We start from the raw sequence: 20,456 nt of genomic DNA, 5'->3' as shown, positions 1-20,456 counted from the left end.
GTTCGTATATGATTCGCAACAATGATCTCGAGTTTGAGCAGATCACATAGAAATTGAATATTTTCAATAAAGTATGGATTATGCGCTAAAGCAATATTCATCAAATGCAGTATTTCAGTCAAAATTTCAAGAAAAAACTTAAATATAATTTATTGCACATTCATACGTCGTAATATCGTTTCAAAAAGTTTGTGTAAATTTTTGGACGGTATTAGAAAGCAGGCGCTCTTCAAATTATAGAAAATTAATTCCATTTTAAAATTAAATATAACTCTTAAGTGTATTTAATCAAAATCTAAATAATGTAACGAATATTGCTTCAAAAAATTCTGCACTTGTGCAATTACTTAACCATTTCAATAAAAAATTAAAAACCAGAATCGATGAATAAATTAGGAAAAGTATGTTTTTAGTATTTTGCAAGTGTCTTAATATCGAAGACAAATATAAACTGATTTTCAACCAAGGTGTAAAATTATCTATGGCAGAAATATTTATGGCAAAAATTGAAAAATATTAGCTACCAGGAACTGTCACTAGTATTCCAATGCTAAAAATATGTATGATCCAACATTGATTCAATTCTCTTAACCCATCCATTAAAAGTAAGTTTTCTGGGCAATCTCAATTTCCAAGAAATCTCAAGTTTCGGTCAACCCTGTCTATTTTGAAAAAAAACACGCGAAACACATTTTATCGTCAACTAATTGTATGTTAAAGAGTTGCAGATTTTGCATTCAAGCGCTAATTAATGAAAATCGAATCATCAATCAATATTGATTTTTCCGTAGTCTAAAATAGCGAACATGCCCGTCTATTAGAAGGTATTACAAGATTGTATATATTCCTCTTGAGATTGTGGATGCCATAAGGCGATGAGGACTAAGTACTTAAACAACAATATATATACATATATCTCAGATATATACATTTATCTTTTTCTATCTATTTACTTCCAAATGATCTAAATTTGGAAAACATAAATCAGCTTATAAGATAACATTTAATAAATATTATTTTAAACTTAATAAATTAAATATTGATCAAATTATCATGCTAGAGAAACAAAAGAATTCTAGAACGTTCAAAAATTAATAAATAATTTAAAATTCAAACAAAAAGTCGCAAATTTAATTCAAAAAGGTCGCACAGAAATCGGCATATTAAAATAATTAAAAAAAACAAGAACAACCGAACAAACGTAGTTGCAAATCACGACAGGAAGTAATTATAAAGTACAATTCATCAAAAAGATATCGGTATAATTAACCATACCTTTATAAATGTAATTTTGGCAACAAAAAAGTACTATTTGAAATATTATTCCAGAAAATTTTCACACCTACACACTTTTGGAAATATGCAGTTTCAAAACTTTACACAGCAATAATAGGAAATATGTCACGCACTTAGAATAATTTTAAGTGGTTTATCCGATATTAACTCATGCTAGTCAAGAATTTTTTAAGAGTCAAATTAATAAATATTCCACCTGTATTACTTGAACTCTTCAAAAGATACATAAGATTAAATGAATACAAAATAACAGTAACTAAACGTTCCAACGCAAAGAGTTGATCATCAGTTATACTTTGACTTCAGAACATATCGAAAACAGAGCCCTTTTAAACACTTTTGTCATTAATGTTGATTACTGCGGTACATAGTGTATGTAGTGTTACATTTTGCAAACTAAAAATACCTGCAATCTGCAATGTAATTGCATTACATAATTTTAAAGATTAACGGTAACATACATTGAGCGAATTTGATTCTACACTATATCTAAAATGTATATATTCATACATTATATATATATATATATATATATATATATATATATTAATATATTATATATATATATATATATATATTCATACCTATATATATATATATATATATATATATATGTGTGTGTGTGTGTGTGAGTGTGTGCATACGTAATATTTTGTTTCAACATATATATATATATATATATATATATATATATAGGTAGTATATATAGATATATATGCAATATTTATACAAACTAATTATCATAGAAAGAGTAATATATATGTATAAATCTAATTATATAAAAACAATTAGATCTAATATTTATATAAGTTATAAATTTGCAATATATTAAAATCTCATATGCAATGTGACGTCAAAAAAAAACGCTTACTATTCTTCCTAAATTGATTTCTTAATCCACTCATCATATTATTTTAACTAATGTAGTACGGAACGTAATAGATTACACTTTTTAGTTGAATTATGGTATAAAACGCATTTTGTAAAATGGTCCCCAAATGCAAATGCAAAGTAAACACTAATTGTTTATTATCATTTAATATGAATGTTATTGGAGTTAAAGAATAAGTTATAAAGTTTGTGAGTGCAAAATAAGAATTTCATGAAAAATTGTATATTTAGCTTGTTCCAATATGTTTATTCAGATGTAATAAAAATTAATTCCCACTTTTCATATTAGTAAATTTTGGAACCAAAATGAAATAGAGAATATCATTTTTGCAGAAAAATTCATCAACAATAAATTTCATATGAAATGAGCGCATAGAAAATTCAACAGCAATACTAAATTGTGTTTGCAAACATTAAGATTAGCTACACTGAGATATAATCACGTGTATTTAATATCCTCGAAATAAACATACCGAAACAAAAAAAAAAAGAAATAATTTTCTGCGAGTAATAAAATCTTTTTTTTTTTTCTAACATGATGACATTGACTCATGAATGCCCAAGCATTTTTTTGCATAATTGGCTTAAAAAACTTTCAAACCTAAAATTTGAAGGTCTATAAGTAAAAATAAAAACAAAATTTTTAATTACTACATTGACTCAATAAAATTCAAAATAGCGAATAATCAATTAAAATTTGAATTATCTCATTGTATTTTTGCCGGTTATATGAATATCAAAGTAGCAAATTATAATCAACACAAAATATTAGAATGCAAAAATAGTAAAATAGAATTTAAAAATATGCTAAAAAAACGAACAAATATGTAAGAATATATATATTAGGATGGTCCTTAATATGGATGTTTTGGAATTTCCTTGCTCCCAGGAGCTCAAATGCTTCCAAATTTATAAAAAATAATTCCCTAAAAGTTTTAGCCCTTAATATTAACTTTAAGATAGTCCGCACTCCAACCGAAGTTTCTATGGATATAACATGAGTAAAATTTCATTTGTTTTATAGCTTAACGACAAGTGAATCAAAATTTTAAGAATAACATTGTATTTGCTTATTTTGATCATAAATAAAAAATTTATAACAAAAATTTGATATATTTTATAAAATAAATTTTTACTTAGGAAGAGAACCCAGAAACTTTGGTTGGAGCGCGGACTATCTTAAAGTTCATATCGAGAGCTAAAACTTTCAGAGAATTGTTTTTTATCAATTTCAAAGCATTTAAGCCCTTGAAAGCCAGGAAATTCGAAAATATCCATATTAAATACCATCCTAATATATATATATACACAAACATAAGAGGCAGAAATGAGTTAAAGTCGGCAGTTAAATGTTAATTATAACAAAGATATAATTAAACATAAATGCACATATTGTTCTAAAAATTCTATTGAGTATTCCTTCAAATATTGCTGGGACAATATCAGTAGTTGAACTTATTAACTTTTGCTTGAACCCCAATAGGATGTCCCCAAAACTTAAATATTACTAAACTAATAATTAAATTAATAGTGGTAGAAATTATGTTAGTGATATATAGATCCTTAAATATAAAAAATAGACTAGTATAGAAGGTAATAGATAAATTTCTAATACCTGACCTAATATGATGCCAACTTTAATCTGCAATAGAATTACTTTCTAGAACTTTGCATGTTTGAGACTCAAGTGGATCCCTTTCACTTATCAATTCCATTGTATCGGTAATACATTTCGAAACACCATTGTTCATGAGGCATCCATTGAAGCTTTTATTATCACTTTGGTATTGATCAATAGTCTTTTCCTCCATTACTGCTGCTTTCATTAGGTTTGCTTTAGGCAGCAGTTCAAGGTTTTGTTTCACAGTGGCAATTGCCTCATATAGAAACAAATAGTCATCACACACTTGCCATATACCTGGCCTTTTGTTATGATATAGTTTTGCATACATGTACACATCAGCATGTTTTTCATACTCCAAATGCATACACAAGGCTGTCAGAATACAAAATGTAGCTGCTTCAGTACCACCAAATCTAAAAAAAAAACGCATAATTGAAAATAGTTGTGAATATTTAAAAAAATAATTTAAATCATCAGAATAGTCAAAAACCATTCCATAAAGTAGGAGTTCAAAAGTTTATTTTGCAGGTGGTTTTCTCATGCTTCTTTGGGGATTTCCCTATTGTTATTTGTAATTATTTCTATTAAAATCAATAAACTTATTGCAATTATCAAGTTTGTGATAGAATTTTCATTATTAACTTCCTGTAGGATAAGTTATAGTAATCGCAAAAAATTCGAAAATAAACATTTTTGAATATCTTTATGTTTCAGAGGTTTTTGAACATTTTGGCATACCTTACAATTAGAAAAAAAAATGGATGTATGTGTGTGGGGATACAAATTTTCATCGACGATTTCGAAAACACGGTTAAACCGATTTGAATTATTCAAAAAACATTCGATTCTTTTGATAAGAAGACGTGCTGATTAGTTTTGGACAAAGGCAGGTCTAGCCGTTTCGAAGATACGAGGCAAAAAGTGCCAAAAACGGTAACTGAATTTTTAAGAGAACGGAGTGTCCGATTTGAATAATTCAAATAACATTTTACTTGTATTGAAAAGATGAAGAACTGATTAAATTTTTGGGAAGGCAGGTCTAGAGGTTTCGAAGATCTAGTAAAAAAAAAAGTAAAACAAAATGCCATTTGGCGGTCGAAAATGATCATGAGACACATCAGATAAGATACTTTATGGAGCCTTGTTTTAATTTGTTGGGTTCCGTAACATTGTTTGTCTGATCGTTACCAAAGGTTGGTTAAGATGTATCATTACTTCCCATTGAGGTCTTGCGTCATGTGGCGTTGTCATGAAGAGAACCAAAAGGTTTATAAAAATTTAGTATTTCATTACGTTATATGTCATTTTACATATTATGAGCAAAATGATTTTTGTAATTAGTTGAATTTTTCATTAATAAATAAGTTATTATATCTTCTAATTAATTAAAAGACAATGTTATTGATAGTCAATAAATGCAAGATTATTAATAACAATTGAGACTGATTATAATACCATTAAATAAATCTTATAATATAGAATGAAATAGATATATATGTTGATGTATTTTTTTTTTCTTTAATCTCTTATACCAGGCACACCTGTCTCACTGAGATGTGAAAATATTATCAATGAAATAATAAAAAGAAGAAAAAAAACGATTATCATTGAAAAACACAGCACTATGTCATTTTGTTCGTACTTCCCCTATCAGTGATCTCCATAAAGTACTAGGATTTTCCCTGAATTATATTAATATAATTAACATAAGAAAAATCATCATTTACACTAACTAAATTCCACTTTATCAAAAAATATATCAGGTAATAGAAGTTTCAGTTGATAATTACCTGTCTACAACAACTATGTGTTCATTTGGATTCTTTATGTGCTGCGTTTGAACAACTTTCAAGAAATCAAACACAGAACTTATCGGCTCACAAGTATGGGGCCAACCAGGGCTATGAACTATAGTCACATTAAATTCATAATCGTCTTGTAGAGACTGTATTGTGAACTCATGTATAATATATTTATCCAGAGTTGAATCAGATACATGTTTTACTTTGTAGTTCTGACCTTCAAATGTTCCGTAATCCTCTGGCCAGTACACATTGTATTCCTGTAAATAATTACATGATAATAATATACAAAGTAAATTGATCTTCGCAAAAGCCTTTTCATATTCCTAAAGCAAATGGTTCTATATAAATGATTGTATATTTACCTCCTGATCAATATTTGACAACATGACTATAGTCTGTATAGTATGATCCCAGATCATTTGCCAGAAGTCCAGCATTGTATCTTGCAACGGATGCTGAGTAATTATAAACTCCTTTAATTTCTGGAACCCTTGAAACCATGTTGCGTTAATGTAATCACTTCCATCGACACCAGGCTTAGGCGTTAAATGTACTCTACCACTTTCAATTGGTAATATTGAGCTAGAACGATTCTTATGAGCATTTGAAGACTTGTTAGCCGAAACCAAATTAAAATCCTTAGGTTGATAGCTGGTCAGTAACTAAAAAAAAATGCATTTATTAATATAAAAATATGAATACAGAGGTGCCTAGCACAACGTACGCCTCGCATAATGAATGCTGCATAAAACAAACTTTTTTTTTCGCGCGAACGTTTTGCTAAACAGGCTTCGCTTCACATAACGTATTGCACCATTGTCGTATATAGTAAGAAAGAAGGCGTGCTATTAGTGGTAGTTCAACCAGAAGGCCACATTCGCCTAAGTAAGTTATATTCAAAGAGTGAAGCTTGGAAATTTTTGTTCGTGTTGTAAAAATATACATGTTAGAGAAAAAGCTCATACTAAAAACACTTTTGCTATTGAATTCCAAACCTTTCATCACACCAAAAATTTAGAGAAAATTTAGAGAAAATTTAGAGAAAATTTTGGAAAGAGGTTGAAAAAAACAGAGATATGAAAAGCGAGTCAACAAATTTCTAATACAGCCATTAAAGCCTTTTTAGTTTGAGGATAATGGAATAAATGATATGTTCTATTATACACTTGCTCATTATTTTTGATATGTCATAAAGAAAAAAGTTAACCAACAACTGTTTCTTTAAAAATTCAGGAGCTGTAAGGGCAAAGAAAAAAGCTGGATCACTTTTTTGAATATAACTGATAATTAATTATTTTCAAAAATAAGTTTAATTTTAATTTTTAATATTTGGCCATATTTCATACTACGAAATAAATTAATTTTATTTCAATGTGTTGCCATAGCTTTGCATGCATTTTGCATAACAACAAAACTATTTAATATCGCTGTACATATACTAGGTAAACTAAATACAAAAACATTATTTCTGCAGTAGTCGCGTTTCTGCGTAGTCCGATTGGGTTCTATTAGGCCAAGGATGAGCAACCTGCAGCCCATCAGGTTTTTCTGCGGCTTGCCAAGCATTTCTCAACTACAAATTATTTTTCTAGATATTTTATCAAATACGGCTGTAAAGGCTAATTTTGTTGTAAGTCAAATACTGGTAAAGACTGTTGTTCGCAAAAATAGCATTTCCTGATAAAATAAATATTAATTTAAATAATAGTTTAACAATATTGCATGAAAAATTGAGAACTTGTCGTGGGGTTTAAATCATCATGAATTTAAAGACTACCAGACAATTTAGAGCGTGAGTATGTGGTTTTCAATACCAAAGTACGTTAGAGCTCAATAGTGATGCAACCAAATAGTGATACGACCAAGGGCGAACTACAATTGTTTTTAGAAACCCAACTCAAATTATGATAAATTATTTTTTTGGAAGTACGTATGTGTGCGAACAATTATACAGGTCCACAGAAGAAAAGTCGGTGGATTAATTCATTCATTCAGAAAAAATGCCAAATTGAAGATTGTGCCAGTTTTTAAATGTTTTCCCATATTTTGCGCTCCAATTTTGACTACAGATTTATCTTCAGCGATAAAAGTACATTGAAAATACATTGGAAAACATATGTCACACACCCAACCTCGACAACTTTTTTTGTGAACCTGTGTTAATTTCTACCATGAAATTCATAAAAAAATACCACCTATCAAAACTGAGTAAAACATATCAAAGCTGCATACGTGTTGCAACTTTCCGCATTAAAAAAAATAATATAAAGAACAAAATTTAAAAAAAACGACTGATATTAATCAGGATATATAAAAAAGCAGTGCCAAATTTCTTATTAAAGTTTTCAAGTAAATTAGTTTTTCTGTTTAATTATTATTTGTTTTTATTTTGTATTTATATTTATAAACACTCATAGTAAACACTCGTAATTATATAAAATATATACTTTATATATATATAAATTACGTGCGGCCCGCCATAAAATTTTGAAAACCAAGTTGGCCCGTGGATTAAAAAGGTTGCTCGCCCTTGTATTAGACTGTGTCAAAAAGATTAGACTTCGTACTAAAATGTTTTTTTTTGACAGTTTTGCCTCAAAAATGGGCACTAGCAAAAAGAAAAAATGCTATCTTTTTTATAATTTTTGTTTGATAAAGATGAAAAAGCAAATCAAGCAGCTGAAAGTTGAACAGTGTTTATGATTCTGATACTGTAACAGCCAATTACGCACAATTTTGTTTTCGTCGATTCCATTCTGGTAATTTCGATGTAAAAGACGCATCCCGCACTGAAAGGCCAATTGTCAAAAATGACGAAAAATCACAAAGTCCAATCATCATGTAAGTCGATTTCGATCGTCCAAAAGCTAAAGATTGCACAAAAAACTGTTTGGCACCATTTAAAAAGGACTGGATACAAAAGAAGCTCGATGTATGGGTTCCACACAAAAACCTACTGAATGAATTGTCATCTGCAAATTTTTGAAGTGGTTGGTTACTGGTGATGAAAAATGAATCACTTACGACAACGAAAAGCGTAAATTGATCGATTCGCAGTGAAACGGCAAAAGCGGTGGCCAAGTCAATATTGAGATTTAATATAATTGGCAAGGAATTATCTACTGTGAGCTGCTCTACAATGGCAAAACTCTCAACTCGTAACTGTACGGTCAACAATTTAACAGTTGAACTAAAGACAGCAATCGCTCAGAGGCTTTCATCTTTGACCAGTAAGAGAGATATTGTGTTCCATCAGGACAATGCCAGGCCACACAAATCAATAGCGACTCGCCACAAGCTTCTGGAGCTTAGTTCATAGGTTTTTATGTATCCATCTTATCGGCCAGAACAAGGACCAAGTGAATACAATTTGTTCTTGTTCATAACAAGCAGTTTCGCTGGTGAAAAACTCACTTCAAGAAAGGCTCGACTGTTTCAATTGTTTGCCAATGGACGAGGGTTTCTATGAGAGAGACATAATCAGGAGCGGTCCAAGGATCATCAGTGGCCACATGCCATTTTTTTCTTGGCGCCCCATTTCCCCTATTTTTTTTTAAATTTTTACTGTTTTTCATTGAAATTATATGAAAAACTACGTGTGATGGCGCCCCTCGACGTTGCGCCCGCATTTTTCGCATGCATTGCATTTAGGGTAGGGCCCGTCCTAGGCATAATGATATTACTTTTAAAATGGCAACAAGTAATCGAGCAAAACAGTCCATAATTGACCTAAATCGGATCGTTCTAACTATGAATATTAAAGCCTACTTCAACTAATATATAAGATATTTTCCTTCCTATTATTTTAACATTGTAAATTTGAAATTATTTTTATTTTACTTGTAAATAATTTACCTTAAACTGTATCTCTAAAAGGTTCGAACTCATTTCATTATCATCATTATCTACAGGGTCTTTGAGACTCCTAATATACGATTCCATCTTGCTTTGATGAATGTTAGTATCTCCACTCTCAATGGCTTCAACCAGAGCATCATGTATAAAAATATACTGTTCCTCTGTCTGAACCAAAAAGTTCCTTTGAGTTCTTATGTGACGCAAAAATCCAAATATATTTACAACACCCTTCAACTGAATTTGTTTGAGCATGGCATCTAAAACTATATATGTTCCAGTTCTACCCACTCCAGCACTAGAAAAATATATTTCTTTATATGATCAACATATTTTTAAAAATTCCAAATAAAAAATATGGGTTCTATATTTTGTATTTCTGATTTATATATTTTTATAAGTATTAAATTATGTTTTATTAATATTTATATATAACTATACCTGCAATGTACAATTATTGGGCCGGAATTTGCTAAACTGGCTGCAGATGACTTTTTTACAAAATTGAGTACTGGCAAAGGATGATCTGGTGTACCGTGATCTGGCCAATTAGTATAATGATACTGATATACTATTTTTTCAATAGTATTTTTCTTACTTTTAATCTAAAAACAAAAATAAGCTATATAAAATATATAAAGTACATAAAATATAAAGATATGTAAAAAAAATACTTACTCTTAAATGTTTAATTTGAAATGTGCGTATAGTGTATGTAGCCATTACATCTTCTTTAAGTAATTTCACTTGTATTACCCCATAAGTTTCAATTCCTTCGACCGGCCAATACATATCACATTTTCTCTATAGAAAAAAAATCATCAGTTCAGTTAAATCACCACACAAATAAAAATCACATTTTATTTAGACAAAATACATATAATACTGTGATAAGAAAAATATTTATATGAAAGAAACATTTAGTTGCTTATAAATTAATAAACAGAATTAAGAGAACAATACGAAAGACATAGGTAGTTACCATATGTTCATGATTGTCTCATAAGATGCACTAAGTGTAAGATGAAAATTAAAAATAAAAAAATCTTTTTTGACTACTAACCCGACCCCTTTCTACAAGATTTGTGATCATAACAATTATTGAAACCCTTTGTTCCCACACCATGCGCCAAAATCCATCGAAAGTAGAAGGTAATGGGCCCTGTGTTCCTATATAAGCTCGGGAACATTGAAAACCATCAATGTAGTTTGCATTTATATAACCTAGATCCTTTTTCATTGTAGGCACAGGCAATAGACGTACTCTTGTGTGATCATCTAAAATTATATTTAATATTAATAAGTATAGAATATACAGGTCTAAGAATATACAAGTCTAAAAACTCAATATTAAGCCGAAACAAGGTTCATAACTGTCATGAAAAAAACTTAAAATTAAAAAATTTTGAGCTTGGTTTTAATTTTTTACTCTATTTTTTTTATTATAAAACTATCAAGTATTTTACTATTTTGCAATCCTGATTAAATGCACCAACTTTTGATGAGACTTGCCAACATACTTTAGTGCATTTTTTTTAAGCTTGGACTCTCAAAGTTAACCTTTGAGAATTACTTTTAAAATTTCAAGTTCACAGTTCAACAAAAAAGTTAATTCTTGAAAAGTTAAGACAATTGCATCATTATATTTGACTGATTTTTGAAATGTAATTTGCAAAAAAAAAAGATCCAAATCTTAAATAAACAAAATTAATAGAAATTAAGCACGTAAACCAAAAAATGGTCACATTTCCACCAAAACTCTATGTTACACTTAAAAGATGATAATTTTCAAACTACATGAGATATTTTTTTGACGTAAAACTTCTTTAGGTGCGACTAGGGTGTAAATCCGTAGAAATGCAACGGAAATTGCGTTACGCCCGAACTGTACGTCATTTGCTCTCGATGAAATCATTACAACGCGGGTCGATCTGTCATTGTATGCTTACCGATATCAACAAAGAAATCGGCATAGATAAATAAACATTTTAAAGTTACATCATAGTACAAATCTTGATTTAATGAAAAATGCCTGAATCAGAATAATATTTTACCCTGTTCCTTGAAAATAATAAAACAAATTAAACATTTGTGCCGTGAACTAAATGTAAGTTTAATGATTAGACATTATTTCTATCTTATTCGTAGTTTCTATAAATCTTTGAAGTTTTTAAAATGGAAAATATTTTTAAGACAAGACAGATATTACAACTGTTCAATGAGATTATATCACCAGCTAAAAAGTAAAAAAAAAATACAAGCAGTCAATGAATGTATGTTAATTTTAATTACATAAAGTTCTTCAAACACAATTACATGATGAGTAAAGTTGCGAAAACAATATTTGTTTAGGCGTTGTTTAACATAATCCACTGTGGGAACAAATAATATAGAATTTATTAATCAGCAATTACTTCATTACTATAATGAAAGTTCATTTCTAAATGCTAATTACAATGACAAACCAAAAATGTCATATTTGAAGTATGACTCTAATTACATTATCATTTTTAAATATTATACATATTTTCAATGTTATTAAAAATATAGACACTAATAAATGTGTGCATCACGAGTGTTACCACATTACTAATAAACATTATTCAAAATTGTTATATGATGTATTTACTTTTACTTAAATGCCATCTTGTACAGTACAAATAAGTTTTACTTCAATCGCGTGTGAACCTTATGCACACTCTTTTTTCTCAAAATATAATCAGAAAACAAAAAATACTACTTACATGCAATAATATTCAAATATCTATTCTTCGATTTATTCTCAGCAAGTTGTGAAATTTGAGATGTATATTCTTCAGGAGTACATTCTGATTGAATAGCATCATATTCTTTACTAAAACCTATATCACCATCTGCATGTAAATTGGCAGTATGTTTTGCAAAATTTGCAATAGAAACCGTAGTATGTCCTTGACCATCATCAATTTGAGAATCCCAATTCATTAATGTCGGAGGAGGGTTTTCTGGAGGATCATCCAGGTAATAATATGCAGTATGGAAACAGCGTCTAAAAATGGAAAGTTTTATATTGCAAAGCGTGTCAAACTGTAAGCTATAGAATGTGGAATATAAATATTTGTAAATTAATTTTACGTGTCTCCCATGAGTTAATGTAATAAAGTATAAATAAATTTTGCAGGATAATAAATAAAACTGGTTGTAAGTAGCATTTTGCTTTAAAGCAAGTTGAATGAACATCCTATACAGATAAATAACTTAATCAATAAAAATTGAATTTCAGTAATTTAGGTAACAAGTTCTAATATTTAATAAAATAGCTAAACTAAAATAAAATTTTCACTTTTATTAAAAAAAATAATATAATTTTCAATTAATGTTTCTCAAACATATTTATAATATCTGTAATTGTATAAATTAAGATAATTTCTTAAACACAATTCACTAAAAATTAATTTTATTTAAGTGTAGATGTTAACACTAATCAGTAAGTACCTGACGAAATGAACATATAATATATTTGGCACAGATTCGGATTCGAATCACCTAAGCGATAGGTAGAATTCTAACCTTTGATAAACTTTCATAATTCAATCTATAAGCATTTCTTATCGCAGGCCTATAATATTTTAGTACGTTATTTCAGACTATAATATCTATTGTAATGGAAAGATTCATAAATATCGTCAATTTTTATTTTTTCAATAACTAATTACAACAAAACGACCCGACCGATCTTTACTAAAGCTTAAGCAACAGGTTTCCCAACCAATATCTTTCAAAGAGTTTAGAATTTATAAAATTGATTTTAGATTGTCAGCTAAGACAATTAAATACACCAATGCAACTTAGCTAATACATGGAAAAATAAATTCACACTTTTGTGCTAAGTACAAAGAAACTGATCTTGTGGCTGATCTTCACGCAAAACAGATAAACGTTAATTGTTATCTAAGGGCCGTTCAAGTATTACTTAAGCACTATAGGGGGGCGGGGGGTTATTGATTTGCTTATTTTGGGTGACATTTTGGTGACGGCTTTGATTACTTTTGCTGACAAGGGTATGGGGGGGGGGGTACATAATTGTAATAAATCTGTTTACGTAATACTTGAACAATCCCCTAGTTACTTCATATGGCTTTGAAATTTTTGGAATTGGTATAACGGTTTTTGAGAAAACGTCGACAATAGATAAAAAAATACTTTTTCCAAATTTGGCCTCATTCTATTCAGAATGACTTGAAACATCGAGAATACACATTAATTAGTAGGCTAGCAGCAAATAGTATATTCGGCAAACTGCCGAATACCGAATATTTTGCAACTATTCGTCAGGTTTTTGGCGCCTAAGCTCGTTTGTATTAACACGTTGACTGCCACGCGTGTTTACAAGAAAATCCCCGTCAGGCCACCCGTGCCACTGTAAGACGCGTGCTCTGCCTTGAACGTTGAACTTCTACTGGGGACGTCAATTGTAAACGCTTTGGTCGTTTACAAAATTGTTACAAAGAAAACTGTAAATATTAGACGATTCAGGGAACTGATTGCTGCAAAGTTACTAGGACTGAGTGAAGATTTAACACTGTCTTCTGTTCGACGAAATACGCATTGCATCGCCTTTCGCAGAAATAATTTGAGGAAAAGCCTTAGACGCGCATGCAAGCGGTGTTACGCAAATAAAAGAGAAGAACTGGACCGATCAAAGGCACGAGCAAATCTCAGAAAACCTACCACTTTTTGTCCAAGCTGCCCTGGTCAACCGCAACTTTGCAGTGAATGCTTCAATATTTTGCACTGTAAATAATTTTGTTAATAAACGATTTTAAAAAAAAAATCAACAGTATTATTATCTCCTGTAATATATTTATCTAAAAATGTTCGGAAAACCTTTGGAAGGAGTCACCCGACGTGGCCTGATGAGAACTCTTGCTGTCACCCGTATACGGGTGACGTGGCCTGATGAGAACTTTTGCTGTCACCCGAATACGGGTGACACGGCAGTTAACGTGTTAATGTAATTACTATTAGTAATTGTTATATTACTAACGCGCGACATGTTTATTCAAGTTTTATGCCTAGACCTTGCAACCACTCTTCAGCTACTCTTTGATATTTAGAAGATTTGGCACCATTTACACTTTTAGGCTGAATATTGAATACTTGAATACATGTGATAAAGAAATAAATTGTAAAATCATTAAAAAAGCGAAGATATATATATATATATATATATATATATATGAATGTATTTCCAATTATTTCTTTCATAAACATTTGATATTTTCTTTTAAAAACTCAATATTATTTCTTATATATTAGGGATGCCAATCATAATGAGATAAATAAAAAATGATCAAAAATATTGTTTGTATATTTTGTGATAAAGAACCAATTTCAGCTTTACTTGGAAATGCTTAGATTGAATATAATGAATGACTTTATTGTATAGATACAACACATGTGTGTAACCATTGAATGATTCATATTAAATAATATAAACATGTAACATTAAAGTGTTCATTTTTAATCTCAAAAGTCAATAAAGTTTAAATTATTTTATATACAATAACGAAATCATTTTTTCATATCATATTACATTAACTAAACACTTCCAAATACAGACTGATCAGTATTCGGCTGAATATTAAAAAAGGTTCCAAATATGCCTAATACCGAATAGTAACCAAATACTCGGTGCAAGCCTAATAATTAGCAAATTATTTTTTTTCGCAAAAATAAACTTCTCCTTTTGGGAAGTTAATTATCTACTTACTTCCATAAAATAAAAGCTATTATTGCCAGCATAATAGCACAAATGGCACATATGATACCCAATATGACTCCAGTGCTCATTTCCTCTGTGTCCATATTTTTTATAGCAATTATATTATTGCAAGTGGAATTCATTATTATCATCATCGGATCAGAATAGTTTCCATAAATCAATTTAGTATTATCGACCATGCTCTTTGACTCACCTCGAACGCGAAATTCATATATCACATTCGGAAAGAGATTTGGAATTGTAACCTGAATAATATCATATATATTTTTAGATAAATCTATATATATATATATATATATATATATATATTACATTTAAAATATATTAAAAAATAAAGATAAAATATAAAATTTGTGCTAGTTTCCTCAGAAGTATTAAATGACAAGTTCTAAGAATGACCACAAATGCAGTTTAACAGCACCTCAAAAAAAAAATCATATTAGGTTGGGGAAAAAGAATCCATTATTTTTTTAGTAGACGGCTGTACTGATAGATTTTGCTCGTAAAGTATTGATCAATCAATTTCAGATTTATGCTCGTGGAATGGCGACAATTAGCAGTAAAAAGAATTCTTAGGCTGTTTTTTATTTGTGAGTTAAAAATAAAAATCAACAAAGAGAAAATTCTGTACATTTTACAGTTTTGCTTTGACAAAGGCAAAAATAGAAGCTAAATGGCTAAATTTGTGAATGGTGTTTAAGATCCGATACTGTAGCAGCCAATTATGTGCAATTTTGGTTTCAAGGATTCTGTTAAGGAATTTTTGATGTTAAAAATGCATCTCGCACAGGTTGGCCGATCTTCAAAAATGTCGATAAAATCGGAAAATGATCGAAGCTGACCGGCATGTTAGCAGTCGTAACGTAGTTTTAAACCAAAAATAATGTATTTCTTGTTCCCCAAACTAATACAATTGAAGTCAACAATAATTTGTAGCATGTCCTTTCAAACATGTAATTAGTAAACTAAACATGAATATTGCATACAATATAATTTTAGAATAAAGTTCTATTGTACCTCAACTTCGACTTGTTTGCTGTTTGTGTTGTATGGTATCGATTGAGATATATTCAAATCCTTTGCTTTTATACTGACATTGTAGTAATCAATGCTATTATTAAAATAATCAGGCTTCTGCCATTTAAATTTCGCGGTTTTATCATCTTCACAAGTCAAAATCATGACAGTTGGAGCACTTGGACCCATAATATCAGTTTTAGTTTTTACTGACGTCGATTGTGAACCCACATTTCCATTTTCATCAAAAGCTCTTACAAAAATATCGTACAACATAAAAGGTTCTGAAAACATGAATAAGTATTAGTAAGCAGCAGAATAGTCAAATAATTATATTCATGGTTATTAAAGTAAAACTTCTTTAGGCGCGACTAGGGTACAAATACAAGGAAAATTACATTACGCCCGAACTGTGCGTCATTCGCTCCCGATGAAATCATTTCAATACGGGTCGATTGTGATTAGTCGTCGTGTATGTGAATAGAGATCTGTCGTTGAATGCGCACCTGCATCAACGTTGTATTCGTACCGATATCAACAATGAAATCGGCATAGATAAATAAACATTTTAAAGTTACATCACAGTACAAATCTTGATTTAATGAAAAATGCCTGAATCAGAAAAATATTTTACCCCATTTCTTGAAAATAATAAAACAAATTAAACATTTGTGTCGCGTACAAAACCTAAGTATATTGATTAGAAATTATTTCTATATTATTCGTAGTTTCTATAAATTCTTGAAGTTATTAAAATGGAAAAAAAAATTTAGGCAAGGCAGATATTACAGCTGTTCAAAGAATGAGATTATATCGGCAGCGAAAAAGTAAAGAAAAATACAAGCGGTCAATAAAAAAAAGTATGTTAATTTTAATTACATGAACTTCTTCAAACACAATTATATGATTAGTGAAGTTGTGAAAAAAATATTTGTTTAGGCATTGTTTAACATAATCCACTGTGTGAACAAATATTATAGAATTTATTAATCAACAAATATTTCATTTCTCTAATGAAGGTTTATTTCTAAATGCGCACTCTTTTATATAATAGGTAGTCCAGTAATGTAATCTTTTCACCTGCGGATATGTGAAAAGATATTAAATCTATAAATTAGCATACCTAAACCAGTTAAAATGGCTCTTGGTGCATCACTGCTCACATTATGGTAATTAGTTATTTTGTTATTACTGTAAACAATCTGGTAATAGTATTGAGCATTAGGACTAAGATTTTGTGGTTTATCCCATTTCAATTCAAGAGTTGTTGGTGTCACCCTTTCCACGACCAGACTAGTAGGTGGTAAAATACCTAAAATTAATATCAACAATTGTAATTACATTGCAGATCGGTTCATATATAAAAATAAATCTTAAAATTAATGTTGTTCAAATTGATTTCACATTGGCAGTGTTCAACATATCACAAGATGCGTGTTAATTTATTTTGTTAATAAGAAATACAATAAAAAAGAAATAAAAAAGAACAACACATGGACAATATTATGTCAACACATTTAGGTAAAATTAAATTAGATATATATATATATATATATATATATATATATATATAACAAGTATACAAGTGTTAGAAGTTTCAAACATCAAAACACAAAAGCAAACATGGTTCTGTCAGTTTATAAAAAAATTTATTATCATATTTGAAAAAAAATTTATCATATTGGAAAACATGTGCACTATCTAAAAAAAATAAAAATAAATTATAACCCTAATTTCGGAGGCAATTATGTTAAATATTAAAAAATTCCAGTTTCCAAAAACAATAAATAAATAAATAAATATATATATATATATATATATACATGTATATGTTAACACATGATATATAAAAAAATCAATTACTAATTTTGACAAAACATCACCTCGATTCTGGAGAGTTGAAGAATTTTGAAATTCCTGCGGCATAGCCACTATTTCAATAATATTTACGAAGAAACTACATTTTAAAATCGTGATTAATATAATCCTATTCCTGGTTGTAGCCATTTTATTTATTTTTAATTAGTAATAAATAACTAATTAATACAATTTATTTGTTTAACACGCCGAGTTCGTCGCTCCATCATTACCCGGGTAATGTCATGATTCACATTGATTTAGTAACGATCGTTGAGTATTATTAATTTTAACACAAACATAACGTAACGATTGTGGCCATCACAATGTCATATTGCAAATATTGAATAATCGAAACATTTACATTGTGAATTTGTTTGACAATGGCGAAAAACAAACACACCCAGGAGTAAACGTCACTACCCACTTATTTCATGTAGAAGCGACGCCATAGAGAACGCATATGGTCTTTATAGATCAAAGACTCAACCCACATCGCGGTTGGCGAGAAATTCAAAGAGGAGGCGCTGCCTGTCCTGGGTCCATAGAATATTGAATAATATATATTACGGGCAGTCAACTTAAATTAACTAATTAATTATTACTTAATAATACTTGTGTGCGCGAAATTATTTTCGTTCGAAATTAAGTTGTCAGCTATATATTATCTTAGTATAAATTATTTTAATTACGTAAATGTAATCATATCTAATCTTTCGGACAACAGATATTAGACTTCTAAATATTTTAAAAACTTTTTGAATTTATCCGTTTTATTCTAATTACAGTTTAAGATTTTATTATTATTATTAACTTTCGTAGGATAAGTTATAGTAATCGCAAATAAATCGAAAATATAAATTTTTATATATCTTTACCCATAGATAAACAAGTTACGTTTCTTTTACGTTGTCTTTACGTTCAAAGGTTTCTGAATATTTTGGCATACCTTGGAAAAAATGGATATATGTAGTGTGTGTGCGGATACAAATTTTTGTCGACAATTTCGGGAACACGGATCGACCGATTTGAATAATTCAAAAAACATTCGATTCGTATTGATAAGGAGACGTGCTGATTAGTTTTTGGCGGAAGCAGGTCTAGCCGTTCCGAAGATACGGGGCAAAAAGTGCCAAAAACGGTCACTCAGTTTTTAAAAGAACGGAGCGTCCGATTTTATTAATTCAAAAAACATTTTACTTGTATTCACAAGATGAAGAACTGATTAAAATTTTGGGAAGTCGAGTTCAGCGATCATGGACTCTTAATAAAAATAATTTAAAAAGATGTCATTTGGCGGTCAAAATTGTTTATTGGATTTATGCACATCAAATTATTAGATATTTTGTTGTGTGTGATATTTTATTGTTCAGACATTTTTTTGGGTTCCGTACCAAGATTTTTAATTACGGCAATTTGCAGTTAAATCTTGTAGTGCAATGTGTTGTGATAAAAAGCGCGAAAAACTTATTTTCACTTGCAATTTCAATATTTTGTAGTCCTTGTCTTTTGGAAAAGGAGGCCAGTCGTCATGTCATCATATTCCTGGTCAGGATTCTCACAATACTTATAAAATTCATATTAGAATCTTTAAGATTAACTTTGTTGCAGTATTTATTCGAGTGAAACATCTATATGCTATTGAAAACTTTAAAAATACAATTTGTTTTTATTATATAATTAAATATAAGCAAAGACCACAGAAATCATAACATAATAATAGTTTATATAACAAAGATACTTTTATACTGAATCATAGCTGTTGAGAATAATTATATAAATAAACACACACACAAATATATATATATATATATATATATATATATATATATTTGAGTTATATATTTAAATCTATCATTTAAGGCAGAATTATTCTAATAACCACTACTCCTAAGTTTTTTATTGTCACGTTATATTTCGTTTTGTGTGTTTCATTTAATATTTATGTTAAGCCTATAATCATAGTTAATATATCTAGTAATTATTGATTTATTGTTACAATTATTTCATAATGACTTTTATTCAAAAATTAAACAATAATTATATGAAAGAAATTACAATTTGTTATTACATGCTGATATACGTTGAATGGAATTCTAATACGGCCTTCATTATTATTATTTTGTTTGCACATTACGTACTTTTAATAACAGTGTGATTAAACTAAATCATAAAATCTCAATGCATATAAACATTTAATTTTATAAGCAGTGTTTTTATTCTTTATTATTATTCCTTTAAATTTCATTTTAACTCTTTTTTGGCATTCTTTTTATTTTCTTTGATTTTAAATTTATATAAATTATTCAAATTTATTATAGATTTAGTTTATATAAATTCATTATAT

The 20,456-nt window shown here is 29.2% G+C and overlaps 1 protein-coding gene across 3 annotated transcripts in view; it reads right to left on the bottom strand.

Moving 5' to 3' along the window:
* Positions 1-18,514, bottom strand: part of LOC113377906 (tyrosine-protein phosphatase 99A-like) — a 32,685-nt gene extending 14,171 nt beyond the window's left edge. For 2 of the 3 annotated variants that reach the window (XM_026618358.1, XM_026618359.1), the window contains exons 1-12: positions 18,136-18,514; positions 17,376-17,564; positions 16,253-16,536; positions 15,224-15,480; positions 12,216-12,499; positions 10,535-10,749; positions 10,150-10,275; positions 9,913-10,076; positions 9,472-9,769; positions 5,979-6,278; positions 5,602-5,873; positions 3,808-4,224 (exon numbers count right to left, since the gene is read on the bottom strand). In XM_026618358.1, coding sequence (XP_026474143.1) covers positions 3,825-4,224; positions 5,602-5,873; positions 5,979-6,278; positions 9,472-9,769; positions 9,913-10,076; positions 10,150-10,275; positions 10,535-10,749; positions 12,216-12,499; positions 15,224-15,480; positions 16,253-16,536; positions 17,376-17,564; positions 18,136-18,259 — 2,913 coding nt within the window. In that variant the 5' untranslated portion in view covers positions 18,260-18,514 and the 3' untranslated portion in view covers positions 3,808-3,824. Of the gene's footprint in view, positions 1-3,802; positions 4,225-5,601; positions 5,874-5,978; positions 6,279-9,471; positions 9,770-9,912; positions 10,077-10,149; positions 10,276-10,534; positions 10,750-12,215; positions 12,500-15,223; positions 15,481-16,252; positions 16,537-17,375; positions 17,565-18,135 lie in introns of all 3 variants that reach the window. The other variant, XM_026618360.1, reaches the window with a different exon arrangement.
* Between the last annotated feature and the right edge of the window lie 1,942 nt (positions 18,515-20,456).

Source organism: Ctenocephalides felis, unplaced genomic scaffold, assembly GCF_003426905.1.
Source record: "Ctenocephalides felis isolate EL2017-DRISC unplaced genomic scaffold, ASM342690v1 CF-g0.4_SCAFFOLD_01886, whole genome shotgun sequence".
NCBI lineage: Eukaryota > Metazoa > Arthropoda > Insecta > Siphonaptera > Pulicidae > Ctenocephalides > Ctenocephalides felis.
This window is presented reverse-complemented; position numbering and strand designations above follow the sequence as displayed.